Raw genomic sequence first — 19,153 nt, forward strand, 5'->3', positions numbered from 1 at the left:
CAGATCTGGATTCAGCGCCCAGTGCGCCAAAAACAACACCTAGTGCGCCAAACTATACTTTCCTTCTGTAGTGCGCTGAAATCAGCACCTAGTGGCGCCGATTGTTACCGAACTTCCCGTTTTTCATATTTTGGCCTTCCAACTTGTGTGTATGCTTCCAATACTCCATAATGCTTCCCGAAAACCTTCCGTCAAGCTCCAAAAGCCATCCGTTATGCTCCGAGTACCTGTAAATCAAAATAAACCCAAAGTAAACCGTTTCCATACACAAAATCATATAAAGCCTCATAATTAAACACTTTAAAACATGATTAAATACCCTCACATCACTATCCCAGGAAGCATACATTCGCGATATCTTGGCGAGTGCAAATACGTCTAATTGCAAGCCCTGCAGCACCCCCTGTGACATGGATTCAAAGCTTAGTGCTCACACTAGTGCCCTTATCTCTGATGACACTCTGTATCGTAGCCTAGCTGGTGCTCTACAGTATCTCACCATCACTTGCCCTGACATCGCATATGTTGTTCAACAGGTTTGCCTCTTTATGCACGCCCCACGGGAACCACATTTTCAGTATTTGAAGCGTATTCTTCGCTACCTAAAGGGCACTAGTGAACATGTTTTTCATATTCGGCCCTCACCCTCGTTGAAAATCACCGCTTATTCTGATGCCGATTGGGAAGGTTGTCCGGATTCTAGACGCTCAACATCGGGGTATTGTGTGTTTCTTGGAGAAAATTTAATATCTTGGCCCTCCAAACGACAACACACTGTCTCCCGCTCCAGTGCTGAAGCCGAATACCACGGAGTTGCCAACACTGCTGCAGAAACGAGCTGGGTTCGTAATCTACTTCTGGAACTTCACATACCCACTCGGGAGGCCACCATTATTTTCTGCGACAACGTGTCGGACGTTTATTTATCTGACAACCCCGTTCAACATCAATGAACGAAGCATGTTGAGATCGACATCTGTCACACCCCCAAAATCCCACCTGCGGAGTACTACCGCTTGGAGGCGTGACTGACCAGGATCCAGCCACCAATCATACTGAACAAGCATATAAACAGTTGTAATAGTTTAACCAATACGATTGGTGTTTCAAAACAAACAAGTTAAGTTGCAAGCGGAAGCATAAGTTTAAAGTTATAACATAAGTTCAAAAGTTACAAGTTTAACATAGCACGTAGCAATCCGTGTCCCATAACGACCCTCCTCCATGCAAGCTCCAGCTCAGTACCTATGGTCCTGCAAAGCATGTAGTAACGAGTCAACAACTAGTTGAGTGAGTTCACGGTTGGGTGTTCGTTTTAGTTGTTTCAAAAACAGTTTTCCTTTAACTGGCATCCTGCCGTGGGGGTTACCCCAAAGTTTAAAAACGTGACATGTTCATTCCCAGTTACTCCGGCATTCCAGCCGTGGGGGCTACCCCATGTTAGTTATCAGGCATTTCGGCCGTGGGGGCTACCCCATGCGTACACTAGACTCGTTACCATATCGACTGCTGACTGTAGTCATGTTTATGTGCCCTGAAAAACATCAATGTCTATCATCATTGACGTGCCCCAGATCCATTAGTTCACGCCCGTCCTCTGCGGCACGGTGTGAGGCTTGTCAGACCTAAATAGCGCTATCTAACTAATGACCCGCTCGCCATTGGCCCGGCGATTAGTCGATACAAAAAGGAGGGACTTCGTGATAGAGTTTTAGTCTAGTACGTTTATCCGTCCATCCGGACGAGGAATCACATTCCTGAACCACTGACGTCCTACCCAAGGAGGACGAGGAATCCACGTTCCTTAACCCCGTTCCCAACCCAGGGAATCCCATGCTTTGTAGAGGGTGTGAACTCACCTTGGTTTGCTCGGCAGTTAATCACAGAAAGTCAATCAAGTCGCAAGTAGTCAATAACGTCCTAACACGGATATCACTTATAATCAGATTCGAACCAAGCAGTGCACGTACAAGTAGCAGTTACGGCATACAGTTTCTATCATGGCAGTTTAACAACAGTGCACAGTATCACATTTGACAGTTATATAAAAACCCAAGGTCCAAGTGTGAGGCCCAAACAGTTGGGCTCGTGATAACAGGCCCAAACAACACGTATAGAAGCACAGAAGTTGCTAAGTCCGGCCCACTAACCTAGGCCCAAAAGTGTGGTCTTGAGTCGCAACCGGACTCGCAAGCATGGTCTCGAGTCATGCTGTGTGTGCTGATCTCAGGTGGTTGCGAGTCGCAACCGGTGTCGCAACCATGGTTTCGGCTTGTCATGCTGAGGTCTCGAGTCGCAACGGGACTCGTAACCTGTGGTCTCGGCTTGTCCTGATATGGTTGCGAGTCGCAACCGCGTGGTCTCGAGTGGTCACGCTGTGGTTGCGAGTCGCAACTGGGTGATTGCGAGTCGGTATGCTGTCATTTTCACGTTCAGTGTTGATGCAGATGTAGTCAGCTTAATGGTACAATGTAATCAGGACCAAATCAGGAAACAACCAATAGAATTTCACTAACAAGTTTTCCTAATCAGGTTATTAGTCAAAATGGATCAAAATCACAAGGGTTTTCACATCTTCAACCAATATTCAAATTGTTCTTCAAACATTCAAGCATATTCATCACATATTCAACCTTTGTTCAAGCAAAATTATGAACTATCATTCACTACCATGCATCCTATCATGACAAACATATTCATTAGCCGATTTGTTTAGTATAAACACCCAACTTTTCGGATCCAAATCCAAGTGCAACCGATATCATCATTCACCTTTTTAACATACAATGAACCTATTCTCCACATCAAGTATTTATGCATAGTTCAACACATAACAAGAACATTCATGAACCGATTTCTTTTCAAAACATCATGCATAACTCAATCAACTACCATATTATCACATAATCTCATCATACAAACACAACATGAACATATTAACACTAAGCATTCAACCATAATCATCAAGAAACACTAACCGGTTGATGGGTTTCGAGGGTGTGTGTGGAGCTTCCAACCGGGTGTGTGTGTGAGCCGATCCAAGGTCCAAATCCGAGAATGAGGAGTGTGTTTATGTTCTAGAGTTCTAGTGAGAGAGAAGATAGGAGAGTGTGTGTGTGTGTTCTTGTTCAACAAATGGCAAGGTTTAACTAAGGTGTGGTATATATACTAGCTCCAAGTGTTGCACCCTTGATGGGTTTGTAATTCGGTTAAGGGATTTACGGCCCAAATGGCCCAACCGGCCAAAGGTTCTCGGCCCAAGGCCCATTCGGTCACTATTCACTCGAGACCTCACGGTCTCGAGTCGGGTTCTTTGTTTTCGGGTTGGGTTCTCGGTTCACTTATAACACGTATAAATATATACAATGCACACATAACAAGCACATATCACGTAAAAAGGTTCACGTTTATCATTAAGTTTAATCAGTTAATTAATCACATAACGTACAAGTAGGCTACATCAAGACACAACGAAAGGTTCTAGATTTCGAGTTGTCACATCATCCCCAAGTTGAAAGAAATTTCGTCCCGAAATTTGATGGCACTCACTGAGGAAGCTAGTCAAGTTGCATGGTTTTCCTGGTTTTCCTGGGGTGTCACATCCACCCCCCGTTGATCTGGAATTTCGTCCCGAAATTCCGTAGCTTCAACCTCAGTAGCGTTTGTACTGTTCTCAAACAGTTGGGGATACTTTTGTTTCATCCGATCTTCGCACTCCCAGGTGAACTCTGGGCCGCGACGTGAGTTCCAACGAACTCGAACAAGAGGTATTCTAGTGCTCTTGAGGACCTTAACATCCCGGTCCGTGATTTCGACTGGTTCTTCGACGAATTTCAACTGTTCGTCGATCGTGAGTTCCTTCAGAGGAACTACGTGCGTCTCATCTGACAGACACTTCTTCAGATTTGACACATGGAAAACGTTGTGAACTGCACCGAGTTCTGCTGGTAAGTTCAGTCTGTAGGCCACCTTGCCTATTTTCTCAAGGATTTCGAAAGGTCCAACGTATCGTGGGTTAAGTTTGCCGCGTTTACCAAAACGAACCACACCCTTCCAGGGTGAAACTTTGAGTAGAACCCGCTCCCCAACCTGGAGCTCAAGTGGTTTCCTGCCCTTATCGGCGTAAGCCTTCTGACGGTCACGAGCGGCCGCCATGCGTTGTCGTATTTGAGCAATCCGCTCAGTAGTGTCTACCACATGTTCTGGACCAGTGATTTGACTATCCCCCACCTCTGCCCAACAGAGGGGTGACCGGCATTTACGTCCGTACAATGCCTCGAACGGAGCAGCTTTAATGCTGGTGTGGTAGCTATTATTGTATGAAAATTCCACAAGTGGCAAATGCCTTTCCCAGCTGTTGCCAAAGTCGATTACACAAGCGCGAAGCATGTCTTCTAATGTCTGAATAGTTCGCTCGGACTGCCCGTCCGTCTGTGGGTGGTACGCCGTGCTCATATCTAGACGTGAGCCAAAAGACTTGTGCATTGCTTGCCACAGTTCCGAAGTAAAACGTGCATCTCGATCAGAGATGATAGAGGTGGGCACCCCGTGCCTCGAAACAACTTCCTTGAGGTATATCTCCGCCAGAGTGGAGAATTTATCTGTTTCTTTAATTGCCAAAAAGTGTGCGGATTTCGTGAGTCGATCCACGATCACCCAGATAGTATCGTTTCCGCGCTGTGATCTAGGTAGGCCAGTAACGAAATCCATGGAAATTTGCTCCCATTTCCATTGTGGTATCTCTGGTTGCTGAAGTAGGCCTGAGGGTTTCTGATATTCCGTCTTGACTCGCGCACAAGTCAAACACTTGCTGACGTAAGTTGCTATGTGGGCCTTCATGCTAGGCCACCAATACGTAGTCTTAATATCGTGGTACATCTTGTCCGAACCAGGGTGTACCGAGTAGCGAGATTTGTGCGCTTCATCCATCACAAGTTCTCGTAAGTCGCCATAGAGTGGGACCCAAATGCGTCCTGTTACATAATAAGCACCGTCTTCCTTCTGTTCTAAGCGTTGCCTCGACCCGCGTAGGGCTTCAGCTCTAACGTTCTCTGGTTTCAGTGCTTCTATCTGAGCAGCTCGTATTTGCGAAGGTAGACTAGAGTGGATCGTGAGTTGTAAAGCTCTTACGCGCTTAGGCGCAGTGTCCTTCCGACTGAGGGCGTCAGCCACAACATTGGCCTTGCCCGGGTGATACCTGATAGAGCACTCGTAGTCGTTCAGCAGCTCGACCCACCGTCGTTGCCGCATATTCAGTTCCTTCTGCTTGAATATGTGCTCTAGACTCCTGTGGTCGGTGTAGATGGCGCACTTGGTTCCGTATAGGTAATGCCGCCATAATTTAAGTGCGAAAACAACAGCTCCCAGCTCTAAATCATGCGTAGTGTAGTTCTTCTCGTGAACTTTGAGTTGTCGTGAGGCGTAGGCTATGACTTTATCTCGTTGCATCAATACACAACCAAGACCTTGAATTGATGCATCACAGTAAACCACAAAATCATCTGTGCCCTCTGGCAATGAAAGGATAGGTGCACTACAAAGTCTATCCTTTAGATGCTGAAAAGCTAATTCTTGTGCATTTCCCCAATGATAAACAACGCCTTTCTGCGTTAGTAGGGTGAGAGGCTGCGCGATCTTAGAAAAATCCTTAATGAATCTCCTGTAGTAACCTGCCAATCCCAAAAATTGGCGAATCTCCTTTGGTGTGCGAGGCGCAGGCCAGTTCTTAATAGAGTCCACTTTGGATGGATCAACGTGAATCCCATCCTTGTTCACCACATGCCCTAGGAAATGGACTTCACGAAGCCAGAAGTCGCATTTCGAGAACTTTGCGTAAAGCTGTTCCTTCCGAAGGAGTTCCAGAATAAGTCGTAGATGCTGTTCGTGCGCCTCTTTACTCTTAGAATAGATCAGGATGTCATCGATGAAGACTATAACAAACTTGTCCAGGTACGGTTTGCAAACTCGGTTCATCAAATCCATAAAAACTGCCGGTGCGTTTGTCAGCCCAAACGGCATGACCAGAAACTCATAGTGCCCATATCGAGTCCTAAAGGCCGTCTTAGAGACATCCTCTTCTCGAACTCTCAACTGGTGATATCCCGATCTCAGATCGATCTTTGAATAGTAGCTCGACCCCTGCAACTGGTCGAACAAGTCGTCAATACGCGGTAGAGGATAACGATTCTTCACAGTCACCTTGTTGAGTTCACGATAGTCGATACACATTCTGAAGGTACCATCCTTCTTCTTCACAAAAGTACTGGGGCTCCCCAAGGCGATGAGCTAGGACGAATGAAACCCTTATCCAAGAGTTCTTGTAGTTGCGTGGAGAGTTCTTCCAATTCTGATGGCGCTAATCGATAAGGTGCACGGGCTACAGGCGCAGCTCCAGGAGCTAGTTCAATCTGAAACTCGACTTGGCGATGGGGCGGAAGACCAGGTAATTCCTCAGGGAATACCTCAGGATAATCACGTACAACTGGAAAATCTTCTAGCTTCTTCTCCTTTTCTGTGGTATCAGTAACTAGAGCCAAAATCGCAGTGTGGCCCTTTCGTAAGCATTTCTGGGCCTTAAGAAGAGAGATGATGTTCTCAACAGCACTTCTCTTGTCGCCACGAATCATGAGAGGTTCACTACCTAAACCAGGAATACGAACGATCTTCTCGTTGCAAAGAATCTCTGCTCGGTGTTGGGATAACCAATCCATCCCAATGACAACGTCGAAACTACCCAAGACAATAGGAATAAGATCAACAGAGAAGGTCTGGTTAGCGAGAATAAGCTGGCAACCCTTGACTACGTGTGAGGCTTCCAAACTCTTACCATTAGCTAGCTCTACACTGTGCTTGTCGCTCAGGGGTGTAGGAATACGCTTAAGCATCTTACTAACTTCTAGTGACACATAGCTAGTATCGGCACCCGAATCAAATAAGACTGTAACATAAAAGTCGTCGAGAAGGAACTTACCCGTCACCACGTTGGGATCATTCCTTGCTTCACCTTGACCAATCACGAACACTCGTCCCCTAGCACCATTGTTGTTGTTGTTCCCATTGTTACCATTCCCCTGATTGTTGTTGTTGTTCTGATTCAGTTGGGGACAATCTTTCTTGAAGTGGCCTTCAGCTCCACACTGAAAGCACCCTTTGTTGTTACCCTGCTGCTGTCGCTGGTTCTGCTGAGGTTGCTGACGATTCTGATTGGCGGGGTATGCGCTCCTGCAATCCTTTGCAACATGACCAGGCTTGTTGCACCGATGACAGTTGCCCCTGGTGCATGGCCCACTGTGGTGTAGGTTGCAACGATTGCATTTGGGGTGATTTCCTTTGTACCCACCATGACTTTGACCACCAGATGACTGCTGACTGGGGCTCTTGTGATCATCCGTCTTTCTCTGCTGAGACTGAGTTTGCACCGAAGTTGAACCCCTGCTTGAAGTTCCATCCCATTTCCGTTTATCCCCACTAGAAGCACCAGAAGTAGTTGCAGCACCTATACGCTTCGGTAACTTGTTCTGCTCCACCGCCTGATCAGTGAGACGGTGAGCCAACTGTACAACCTGCTGGATAGTGGTCAAGTTTGCTGAAGTCACATGACTTTGGATCTCTGGCACCAGGCCCTTGAGATAGAGTTCAATTCGCTTATACGGAGGATCCACCATAGTAGGACACAACAAGGCTAGCTCATGCGATCTCTTAGTGTATGCCTCAATCTCTGACCCCGACATCTTGAGATTGTAGAACTCATCTTCCAGCTTGTGAATGTCGTCACGACTGCAGTATTCCTCCTTGATCATTTCCTTGAAGTTTTCCCATGGGGTGGCGTTGGCAGCAACCAACCCCAGCATCTGCACTTGAGCATTCCACCACGTGAGGGCCAAACCCTCGAGAGTACCAGTAGCATACTTCACCCTGCGCGCTTCAGGGCATTCACACATTTCGAACATAGATTCCAGTTTCTCAAACCAGTGTAGGAGACCTACTGCTCCTTCAGTTCCGCTAAAAGTTGTGGGTCGACAGTCCATAAAGGTCTTAAAAGTACACACCGATGCCTGAGCATATTGACCTAAGGTAGGTGAAAGAAAGACAGAGTTTAACACAAAGGTTGGTTCACGAGAGTAGGATCCAAATGATCCTAGAACAAATTCGGACTGCAGGATATACCTCCTGCGTTTGCAGCTGCAAGCGCTGCGGCAACTCGTTCGTTGATCAAAGCCGTCAACTGGGCTTGTGTCATGTTAACGCGTCCAGACATGTTTCTTCATAATAAGAGTAATACGTGTGAGAGAGGTTCGCGAAAGTACGATAGTAGGACAGAGTAAGCACACACGTGTTCAAACAACAGTAGTTATACTAATCAAGCATACCATGAGCAATGTACTACGTAACTAACAAGTAGGCAATATACACATATCATATTACCTAGAATGTCGAGCCTTGCATGCGGAGTGAAGTGTCGTTGTGGACCGTTGAGCACTAAACCGGTTATAGTCTGGTTTTAACAAAAACGTTTCTCCTTTATTAAAACCAAGTTCACTATAACCAATGGCTCTGATACCAATCTGTCACACCCCCAAAATCCCACCTGCGGAGTACTACCGCTTGGAGGCGTGACTGACCAGGATCCAGCCACCAATCATACTGAACAAGCATATAAACAGTTGTAATAGTTTAACCAATACGATTGGTGTTTCAAAACAAACAAGTTAAGTTGCAAGCGGAAGCATAAGTTTAAAGTTATAACATAAGTTCAAAAGTTACAAGTTTAACATAGCACGTAGCAATCCGTGTCCCATAACGACCCTCCTCCATGCAAGCTCCAGCTCAGTACCTATGGTCCTGCAAAGCATGTAGTAACGAGTCAACAACTAGTTGAGTGAGTTCACGGTTGGGTGTTCGTTTTAGTTGTTTCAAAAACAGTTTTCCTTTAACTGGCATCCTGCCGTGGGGGTTACCCCAAAGTTTAAAAACGTGACATGTTCATTCCCAGTTACTCCGGCATTCCAGCCGTGGGGGCTACCCCATGTTAGTTATCAGGCATTTCGGCCGTGGGGGCTACCCCATGCGTACACTAGACTCGTTACCATATCGACTGCTGACTGTAGTCATGTTTATGTGCCCTGAAAAACATCAATGTCTATCATCATTGACGTGCCCCAGATCCATTAGTTCACGCCCGTCCTCTGCGGCACGGTGTGAGGCTTGTCAGACCTAAATAGCGCTATCTAACTAATGACCCGCTCGCCATTGGCCCGGCGATTAGTCGATACAAAAAGGAGGGACTTCGTGATAGAGTTTTAGTCTAGTACGTTTATCCGTCCATCCGGACGAGGAATCACATTCCTGAACCACTGACGTCCTACCCAAGGAGGACGAGGAATCCACGTTCCTTAACCCCGTTCCCAACCCAGGGAATCCCATGCTTTGTAGAGGGTGTGAACTCACCTTGGTTTGCTCGGCAGTTAATCACAGAAAGTCAATCAAGTCGCAAGTAGTCAATAACGTCCTAACACGGATATCACTTATAATCAGATTCGAACCAAGCAGTGCACGTACAAGTAGCAGTTACGGCATACAGTTTCTATCATGGCAGTTTAACAACAGTGCACAGTATCACATTTGACAGTTATATAAAAACCCAAGGTCCAAGTGTGAGGCCCAAACAGTTGGGCTCGTGATAACAGGCCCAAACAACACGTATAGAAGCACAGAAGTTGCTAAGTCCGGCCCACTAACCTAGGCCCAAAAGTGTGGTCTCGAGTCGCAACCGGACTCGCAAGCATGGTCTCGAGTCATGCTGTGTGTGCTGATCTCAGGTGGTTGCGAGTCGCAACCGGTGTCGCAACCATGGTTTCGGCTTGTCATGCTGAGGTCTCGAGTCGCAACGGGACTCGTAACCTGTGGTCTCGGCTTGTCCTGATATGGTTGCGAGTCGCAACCGCGTGGTCTCGAGTGGTCACGCTGTGGTTGCGAGTCGCAACTGGGTGATTGCGAGTCGGTATGCTGTCATTTTCACGTTCAGTGTTGATGCAGATGTAGTCAGCTTAATGGTACAATGTAATCAGGACCAAATCAGGAAACAACCAATAGAATTTCACTAACAAGTTTTCCTAATCAGGTTATTAGTCAAAATGGATCAAAATCACAAGGGTTTTCACATCTTCAACCAATATTCAAATTGTTCTTCAAACATTCAAGCATATTCATCACATATTCAACCTTTGTTCAAGCAAAATTATGAACTATCATTCACTACCATGCATCCTATCATGACAAACATATTCATTAGCCGATTTGTTTAGTATAAACACCCAACTTTTCGGATCCAAATCCAAGTGCAACCGATATCATCATTCACCTTTTTAACATACAATGAACCTATTCTCCACATCAAGTATTTATGCATAGTTCAACACATAACAAGAACATTCATGAACCGATTTCTTTTCAAAACATCATGCATAACTCAATCAACTACCATATTATCACATAATCTCATCATACAAACACAACATGAACATATTAACACTAAGCATTCAACCATAATCATCAAGAAACACTAACCGGTTGATGGGTTTCGAGGGTGTGTGTGGAGCTTCCAACCGGGTGTGTGTGTGAGCCGATCCAAGGTCCAAATCCGAGAATGAGGAGTGTGTTTATGTTCTAGAGTTCTAGTGAGAGAGAAGATAGGAGAGTGTGTGTGTGTGTTCTTGTTCAACAAATGGCAAGGTTTAACTAAGGTGTGGTATATATACTAGCTCCAAGTGTTGCACCCTTGATGGGTTTGTAATTCGGTTAAGGGATTTACGGCCCAAATGGCCCAACCGGCCAAAGGTTCTCGGCCCAAGGCCCATTCGGTCACTATTCACTCGAGACCTCACGGTCTCGAGTCGGGTTCTTTGTTTTCGGGTTGGGTTCTCGGTTCACTTATAACACGTATAAATATATACAATGCACACATAACAAGCACATATCACGTAAAAAGGTTCACGTTTATCATTAAGTTTAATCAGTTAATTAATCACATAACGTACAAGTAGGCTACATCAAGACACAACGAAAGGTTCTAGATTTCGAGTTGTCACAACATCCATTTCGTCCGGGAAAAAGTTCGTATAGGGGACGTCACGTGTTACACATTCCATCCGATTATCAGTATGCAGACATATTTACAAAAGGACTTGCAAAGCAATTATTCAACCGATTCAAGTCCAGTCTCTGCATCCGCTCCACTACCGCTTCGACTGCGGGGGACTATTAACCGATTATATATTTGGAATGTATTTTTGTATTCATGTATCTTTATTATGTGCAATTATCTCTTTATTGTATTTCCTTAGTTATCACTAGGGTAGTTACATTCCTTCTGTATATATATGTTTTCCTTTGTTAATGAAATCATCAACCATTCTCAATATTCACATTTGGTCAACATCCGTGTCATCACTCATTATCTAAGAGTCTTTTTTTGAACGACAAACGACTTTATTCATCACCAAATAGAAATTTGTATGATTTACATATTCATATGGTTAATAAGCTACTAAGCCAACCATCTCTATCAAATCACCATATTAAAGTTAAAAACCAGAAACCTGGAAAATTATCAAATGCTTAAATACTCAAGTTGATAAATAGCAGTGGTGTTTATTACTTGACACGAAACTAGTTAAGTAAATACAAAGTTTAAAGTATAAGTAAACACGGTTTGGCTGGAAAAAACTTTGTTACTATTTTATGATGTAATGGGTAGCAAGTACCACAACAGGACATGGTACTAGTCCTTTATATCATTAGAGTAGACACCATTGAATTCCTTTCAACTCTACCAAACTTCCTGTTTTTGCTATAATAATACCCATTTTAATCTTTTACACGTAAATAACTAGTAAAGATTACCCGTGCTATGCTACGGGGTTTCGGTCGATACCTATTTTGGTTTAGCATAGCAACTAGCAACCGGAAGAAATAAGCTCAAAAGAATATCGACACATGTTTACATCATTTAATATCTTGGTTGTTTCATATTTACTCCAATGGGAACCCCTAAATACGTGAAGGGAAAAGACCCAACTTCACAATTTAGACCATCCGTAGTCATGCAATCGTGGGCGTTTTTATTCCAACCACGCCCCTTTTCGGCCCCCGTGGGCGTTTTTTTGCGAAAAAAATGTCTGGAGCGTGCTATATTCCGCGCCAGCTTCAAATCTTTTGCCCAATCACCAGTTTCCAAGCTTTATTTGTCCAATAACAATTTTTTATGGTTTTTCTTTTATTTAATTCTATTACACCACAATGCCCATATCCCCACTACACCCATTTTACAAAAACGCCCCATTGCTAACTGGGCTGCCATATGACGCACAACGCCCAAGTGGGACATTATTCATCCCAACGACTACGTATGGTCTTAGGATGCTTGCAAGACGATTGATTTCAATCTGTTCATAAATATGGTACTTTGGACGATAAATGCCATTTATGATCTTGTCAACTTAGGAAATTGCAGTACATTTGGTGTCGACTTTTGAGTTATGTCGAATAAAGTATTATTTTATTAGGTTGTGGGGTGGAAGCGGGGAGTGGGTGGGGTGAGAGGAGTCCCCACGCGGGAACATCGCCGCTGACCCACACCACCCGTGATTATTGATAAAAAAACGGTGAGTAGTCACTGCTCCCCACATCTGACCGTTGCCAGTTTTGTTTTACCGTTACCCTTTCAAACAGCATTATAGCAGTTGGTTTAATAATAACAAAATTAAATTGTTTTCTTATTTAAACACCACTTTTACATTTTATTTTTCTCACAACTCAAAACTACAAACCTCTCATACACCAAAACATGGGTGATGTCAAGAAAAAAGCTTCCGCTAGTTGAGGATCCGGTTTGAACCCGAAGGGACGCGTGTCGCAAATGAGACGAGACGGTTCGAGAGGTCCGAGTGCACCATTTCAACCCCACTCGGGTATTCAACACACTCTCAACCTCAACTTTTTTACTCCCAAGCTTCACAACCTAGTTTTTACAACACCCAACCCTACAAATACATCTTACATTTTACAAGTGCACAACTTATTACAAAATAACTACATGAATTCACACCAACTTTGTTGACGTTTTTCAAACTTACATGTGTTTTAGGAAATTAGTGGAAAGCTTTGCGGGTTTTCGCTTCAAGATGTCAAGAGTCCTAACCCCATGCCTCTTTTGTTGGATTGTTCATCATATCCCGCCTCCTTGCGGTGACATGAGGAACAAATCCTTTATCTTTTAAGAACTTGAATTATGATGTAGACTTTTAAAACTTATTTTATTTTGAAGTGATGTAAACACTATGGTTAACACTTGTTTATGTTTGAAATGGCATTGGAGTTTACATTTAATCATTTAGTATGTTTGCTAATTTGTATGTAACGAGAATCAATCACGATCACACCTCGTGCTTTCGTCTATGACAGGGTGTGACACTGTGTGTATCAGGTGGGTTTCTCCGCAGATGATGTTTGTGTATCTGGTGGGTTTATTATGAGGGTATTCATGATGGGATTTGTAATTTAATGAAAAAAAATTGGGTGAATTTGATTAGGTATGAATCCTCAATTTAATGAAAAATTTTGGTAGGTTATCGGGTAGAGAGAGGGGCGTTCAGATGTGATGGGAGTGGTGGCAATATGCAATCACTGAATCACATATGTTTGGGTGCTCAAAACTTGTAGCAAATGGAATGAAGAACAAGGTAGAAATTGATGATTCTAGAAACAAAAAAATGTGGTGGAGGATTGTAATTAGATCTCATAGGATGAAAAGTTTTTTATTGTGTGTTTTTGAAGTTGTTTTTTATTTACAAATTTATAAATACACTTTTAAATAAAATGATTGAAATGCCCTCATGTGCCTTGCACATGAGAGTTTAACTAGGTTAGTGCTAAAGGAGCAAGGGTGTAATGCTCTTAACAAAAAAAAAAAAAAAAATGATAGTGACTGTAAGTATTTAAGTTAAAGGGTATCCATTACAATCTTACAATCTGGTACATACATAAAGGACGAAATTGTAATTTACCCAATGTAATATGTTTTCATTAGACGGTAAAAATTCTAGTCATTTAACGTTTCAACACCACCGCAACGCGCCGTAACTATTTTCCTATTTATGCGTAGTTTAATTTCAGCCCGTTCTGTTGTCCAATTTAAATTTATTTTTATGGTTTTCAATCGATGTAAACATGTGCATGTGTCGAAATTCTTTTGAGCTTATTTCTTTTGGTTGCTAGTTGCTATACTAAGCCAGAATAAATATCAACCGAAATCACACAGCGTAGCACGGTTAATCTTACTAGTTGTTTACGTGTAAAAGATTAAAATGAGTATTTTTATAGCAAAAACATGAAGTTTGGTAGAGTTGGAACGAATTCAATGGTGTCTGCTCTAAAGATATAAAGGACTAGTACCATGTCCTGTTGTGGTTGTGGTACTTGCTACCCATTACATCCTAAAATAGTAAGAAAGTTTTTTCCAGCCAAACCATGTTTACTTATTTGTAAATACTTAACTATTTTCGTGTCAAGGAATAAACACCACTGGAGGGGTTCCCATTGAAGTAAATATGTAACAACCAAGATATTAAATGATACGCTCATTTAGGTTTCAAATCCGGCTCGAGCTCACTTAAGCTCGGCTCATTTCAAGTTTTTTAAACCGTTTTCGAGTAGCTAGGCTTGTTTAGTTACTCGCCTAATGATATTAATGCACTCCTCTCTCGTAACTAAACTTGAGAAATTGGTACACCATTAAAATATATATTCCCCTCTATTATGTGTATGTTAATAATTGACACAAAGAAAAAAACAAACATCTATCCACCACTCGATAGAAGTTAGATCCCCACCAAACTTTCACACTGCAAATTCTCCTTTCCTACTGTATAAATCTCAAACAACCATCTAACAAAACACATGCAAACAAAAATGGAATCCTCTACGGTGGTTCTGTATCCTGATCCAACAATCGGCCACCTAGTTTCCATGGTGGAGCTTGGAAAACTCATCCACACACACCACCCTTCACTCTCTATCATCATCCTCATTATTCCAACACCAGACAGCACCACCAGTAAATACATCAACACCGTCTCTACCACCACCCCTTCCATCACGTTCCACCACCTCCCCACCAACGTTGTTCCACCTGACTTCTCATCTAACCACTTAGACCGTGCTTTCGGGGTCCCGGAGCTTTACAACCCATTTGTCCACCATACCCTTATAACCATCTCGGAGAAATCCACCATCAAAGGTGTCATCCTTGATTTCTTTACTAATGCCGCTTTTCAAGTTTTTAAAAACCTTCATCTACCCACTTACTACTTCCATACTGGTGGTGCTTCTTTACTCTCTGTGTTTTTAAACATACCCGCTATCCAAACTATTAATGATTCCAATGCTTACTTTGATGTTCCTGGAGTCCCTCCTATCCATGCTTCTGATCTGCCACAGATTATATTACTAGAAAGAAACATGTCTACCAAACACTTTTTAAACACTTCTATCAACATGGCAAACTCTTCTGGCATCATTTTGAACACCTTCCTTGGGTTTGAAGAAAGAGCTGAAGACACCCTTCGGGATGGTAAATGCATCCAGAACGGGGTAACTCCGCCTGTTTATCTAGTTGGGCCTTTGATTGCTCAAGCGGATCCTACCGAAAACGAATGTTTAAAATGGCTAGACTCTCAGCCGAGTAAAAGTGTAGTATTTTTATGCTTTGGGAGTATGGGTGTGTTGAGCAAAAAACAGTTGAGGGAGATAGCTATCGGGTTAGAGAAAAGTGGGCAGAGATTTTTATGGGTGGTGCGTGATCCGCCACTAGACGGGTCGGATCTTAAGGATTTTTATCCTGAAGGGTTTTTAACCAGGACGAGAGATAAAGGGCTGGTGGTGAAAAACTGGGCACCTCAACAAGCGATACTTAGTCATGGTTCGGTTGGCGGGTTTGTGAGTCATTGTGGGTGGAACTCGATCTTGGAGTCGGTGGTGGCTGGGGTGCCAATGGTGGCATGGCCATTGTATGCGGAGCAGAAGCTGAATAGGGTGTATTTGGTTAAAGAATTGAAGGTGGCGGTTGAAGTGAAAATGTCAGCAGATGATTTTGTGACAGCGGAGGCCGTTGAGGAAAAGGTGAGGGAGTTGATGGTAGGCGAGGAAGGGGAAATGGTGAGAGAACGGGCTTTAGAGATGAGTCGAAGGGCGAAGGCTGCTGTGGACGAAGGTGGTTGCTCTCGTGTTGAGTTGTTTAAACTGACCCAACCATGGGTCGCGCAGTGAACCTTGATCATGAGATGAGATGAGATGTGGTCCCCCATTTCAGCTTTCACCATCAGTTATGACTTATGTTTTAAGTATCCCTATCAATCAAATGAATTATGGAAAATTTTACAACTTTTCAATATATAATAAATTAATTGAAGTATCCCTATAAATCAAAAGCATTAATGAAAAATTTACAATGTTGGTATCATTACCACAGGCTTCCCAGGTCCAAGATTTCAGAGTAGACGCATGATAACAAGCGACTACGTATTCACTAGATATCTCACACCAATACATGATCGAATCGTAAAACAGAAATCGAATAAATTAAACGAAACAATGATGCACAATTTTGACTAAACAGAACTTGAATTAACAGAAATTTCCAGTACAGAAACTTGATTGTTGAAACCCTATTTATAAGTGTTGAAGGGGTGGGACTTGAAGGATACGTCGATCACAGAACAGTTGTGTCGATTCCTTCATAACCGCAATGTAAGATTAAATATATTTTATGTTATATTTAATCTAGTAGCCATTATAATCAGGGTGAGGTTCGGCTAGAAAGTCCAAGTTTCCTAAAAAGTGTAAAAAGTCATAAAACACAATAATTTCAGGCATAAAACACACCTAAAACTCACAAATAATAGAATGAATATTATTAAAACACCATATTCAAACTCTAATAGTCCATAAAAACTTCAAACGCACCATCGTATAACTATGAATATAAAACACAAAATGCTAAACAACATAAAACACAATAATATTTGTCATTCCATAATCAGAGCCTTAACATCTAAAACACAACACAAACCCCACATACATGATGTTTTAGTAATCTTCATCATATTATTTGTGGGTTTTTGGTGTGTTTTATGGTTGACATTATGGTGTTTTATGACTTTTTACACTTTTTAGGAAATTTGGACTTTCTGGCCAACTCCTAGCCTTATAATCATTTACATTATATGGATCAAAATATATAACAATCCTATTAAATAATTAGTTGGTAATTGTTGATGGGCCAAATTACCCTTATTAACTAATTAGGGTTTCCTCTTGGGTGCATATATAAGGAGACTTATGTAGAGGTTCTAAGGTTAGACACATAACCTAATAATCATAACATCAATATCGACCTCCATCTCCATAGCCGAACTCCCTTATTAAGTTTTCATCATCACCATCATTAGATTGCACCCTAAGGAGGAACCAGACCAAGCTGGCAATCATGTCAAACACTGTTGCTGCGTCTCCATCTGGATTATCTGCTGGCCTGTACTGATGCAATCAAATGTATGTTTTCATGTTTTTCATTATGTTTAAACAGAACTGATCAACATGTGGTATCAGAGCATATGTTGATTAGTCAGTTCTGTTTTCGTATCCATCAATTCTGGGATAGAAATCTGGAAAACATAATTTTGATAACTTAATAATCCTAACAGCCGGTTTCGAGTCATAAAGATCCACTCGAGATCACTGTTTCGAGGAAAAGAATTTGTTTTAAATATCTCGAAATCAAAACGTGTAAGCTTATTACCGAAATCTGTTTAGAAAAGCCTTAAAATTCAGGTTCCGGGTTTCCATAATTTATGTTTTATTGTTAGGGTTCATCATATGTTCTTAGGAAAATTCGAAAATTCCTTTATGTTTTGGAATGTAATTAGGATTGATGAGTGTTTTTCTTGTTTGATCCAATTTTATCTTTTAAGTTTATTCGAAAACTGTTAATTGATAATCAGATAAAATTTTCGAAATATTTTGACAAAATTAGATCATCATTAAAACAGGAAACCGTATCTCAGAATCCCTTAGAATTCGAATTTTCAGTTATGTTTTTACATTAACAGCTGTTAACAGGAAGTTTCGAGATCCCTTTAACGAATCTCGACTCGAGACCATAAGGTCTCGACTCGAAATCATAAGTGTTCTCAAACCTTCACAACTCGAGACAACGATTTCGACTCGAGACCACAGGGTCTCGACTCGAGACCACTGAGGTTTCGACCAAGGGCTTCAATCTTCATCACTCGAGACCATGGTTGCGACTCGAGATCTCATCAAGCACTCGAGATCTCATAAAACACAGTAGTCGAGACCATGATTACGACTCGAGACTGAGGTTGCGACTCGAGACCATTAATGAGTCGAGACCTCATAATGTTACAAGCTGAGTCGAGACTTGACTCGAGATCTCACTCGAGACCTCATAACTGAGTCGAGATCTCGCTCGAAACCTCATTATTTTAGGCTGTTTAATGTGAACTAAGACTTAGCTCGGCGCTAACAGGTGGTTTGCTACTAAATAATTGGTTTTGTAATTACTTAGTTAATTAATAAGGATCAAATAATGTTTTACAAAACCAAAATGGCTTTACTTGAATAAGCTTCTGATGTATCATTTCTGGCCAAAGCTGATTTGATACATCTACTTATCGTTCAAGTATTACGAAAGCTATGTTAAGTGTGCATCATAAACATGAATGTCTTAATATCTGGCCAAAGCTGATTTAATTCCTTCATAGATGGCATACTTAACAAGTGCATAACTAAAGTGATTGTCTCAATTTCTAGCCAAAGCTGATTTGTTACAACCACTTTGCACACATGCTTAAATGATTACACTTCTGGCCAAAACTGATTTGTCTTCGTTTAAGTAGAACTTTAAATAGTCTATTATTTTGATGTTAGTAATAGACATATCACAACCTCTTCACATAATGATCCTTATATTAATGATCCTTAATTAATTTTTATAATCATTTCGTCTGCCTTATTCTTAGTACCCATAATTTTACTCACTATAATCCTCTTCTAGAAATCTATATTTCATCTACTC

The 19,153-nt window shown here is 42.2% G+C and overlaps 2 protein-coding genes across 2 annotated transcripts; both read left to right on the forward strand.

The window, feature by feature from the left end:
- The first annotated feature begins 410 nt into the window (after window positions 1-410).
- Window positions 411-953, forward strand: LOC110907903 (uncharacterized mitochondrial protein AtMg00810-like). Its single transcript, XM_022152821.1, has one exon. The coding sequence runs from the start codon at window positions 411-413 to the stop codon at window positions 951-953; it is 543 nt and encodes a 180-aa protein (XP_022008513.1).
- A 13,983-nt stretch (window positions 954-14,936) lies between these two features.
- Window positions 14,937-16,478, forward strand: LOC110905136 (UDP-glycosyltransferase 88B1). The gene has a single exon (XM_022151018.2). It carries the CDS (start codon window positions 14,956-14,958, stop codon window positions 16,321-16,323), a length of 1,368 nt encoding a protein of 455 aa, XP_022006710.1. The 5' UTR covers window positions 14,937-14,955; the 3' UTR covers window positions 16,324-16,478.
- The last annotated feature ends 2,675 nt before the right edge of the window (window positions 16,479-19,153 follow it).

This window comes from Helianthus annuus, chromosome 14 (assembly GCF_002127325.2).
Source record: "Helianthus annuus cultivar XRQ/B chromosome 14, HanXRQr2.0-SUNRISE, whole genome shotgun sequence".
NCBI classification, from domain to species: domain Eukaryota; kingdom Viridiplantae; phylum Streptophyta; class Magnoliopsida; order Asterales; family Asteraceae; genus Helianthus; species Helianthus annuus.

Bases quoted from the DNA above. Each gene is read 5' to 3' on its own strand.
- LOC110907903 (XM_022152821.1), top strand. From the start codon at position 411: ATGGATTCAAAGCTTAGTGCTCACACTAGTGCCCTTATCTCTGATGAC.
- LOC110905136 (XM_022151018.2), top strand. From the start codon at position 14,956: ATGCAAACAAAAATGGAATCCTCTACGGTGGTTCTGTATCCTGATCCA.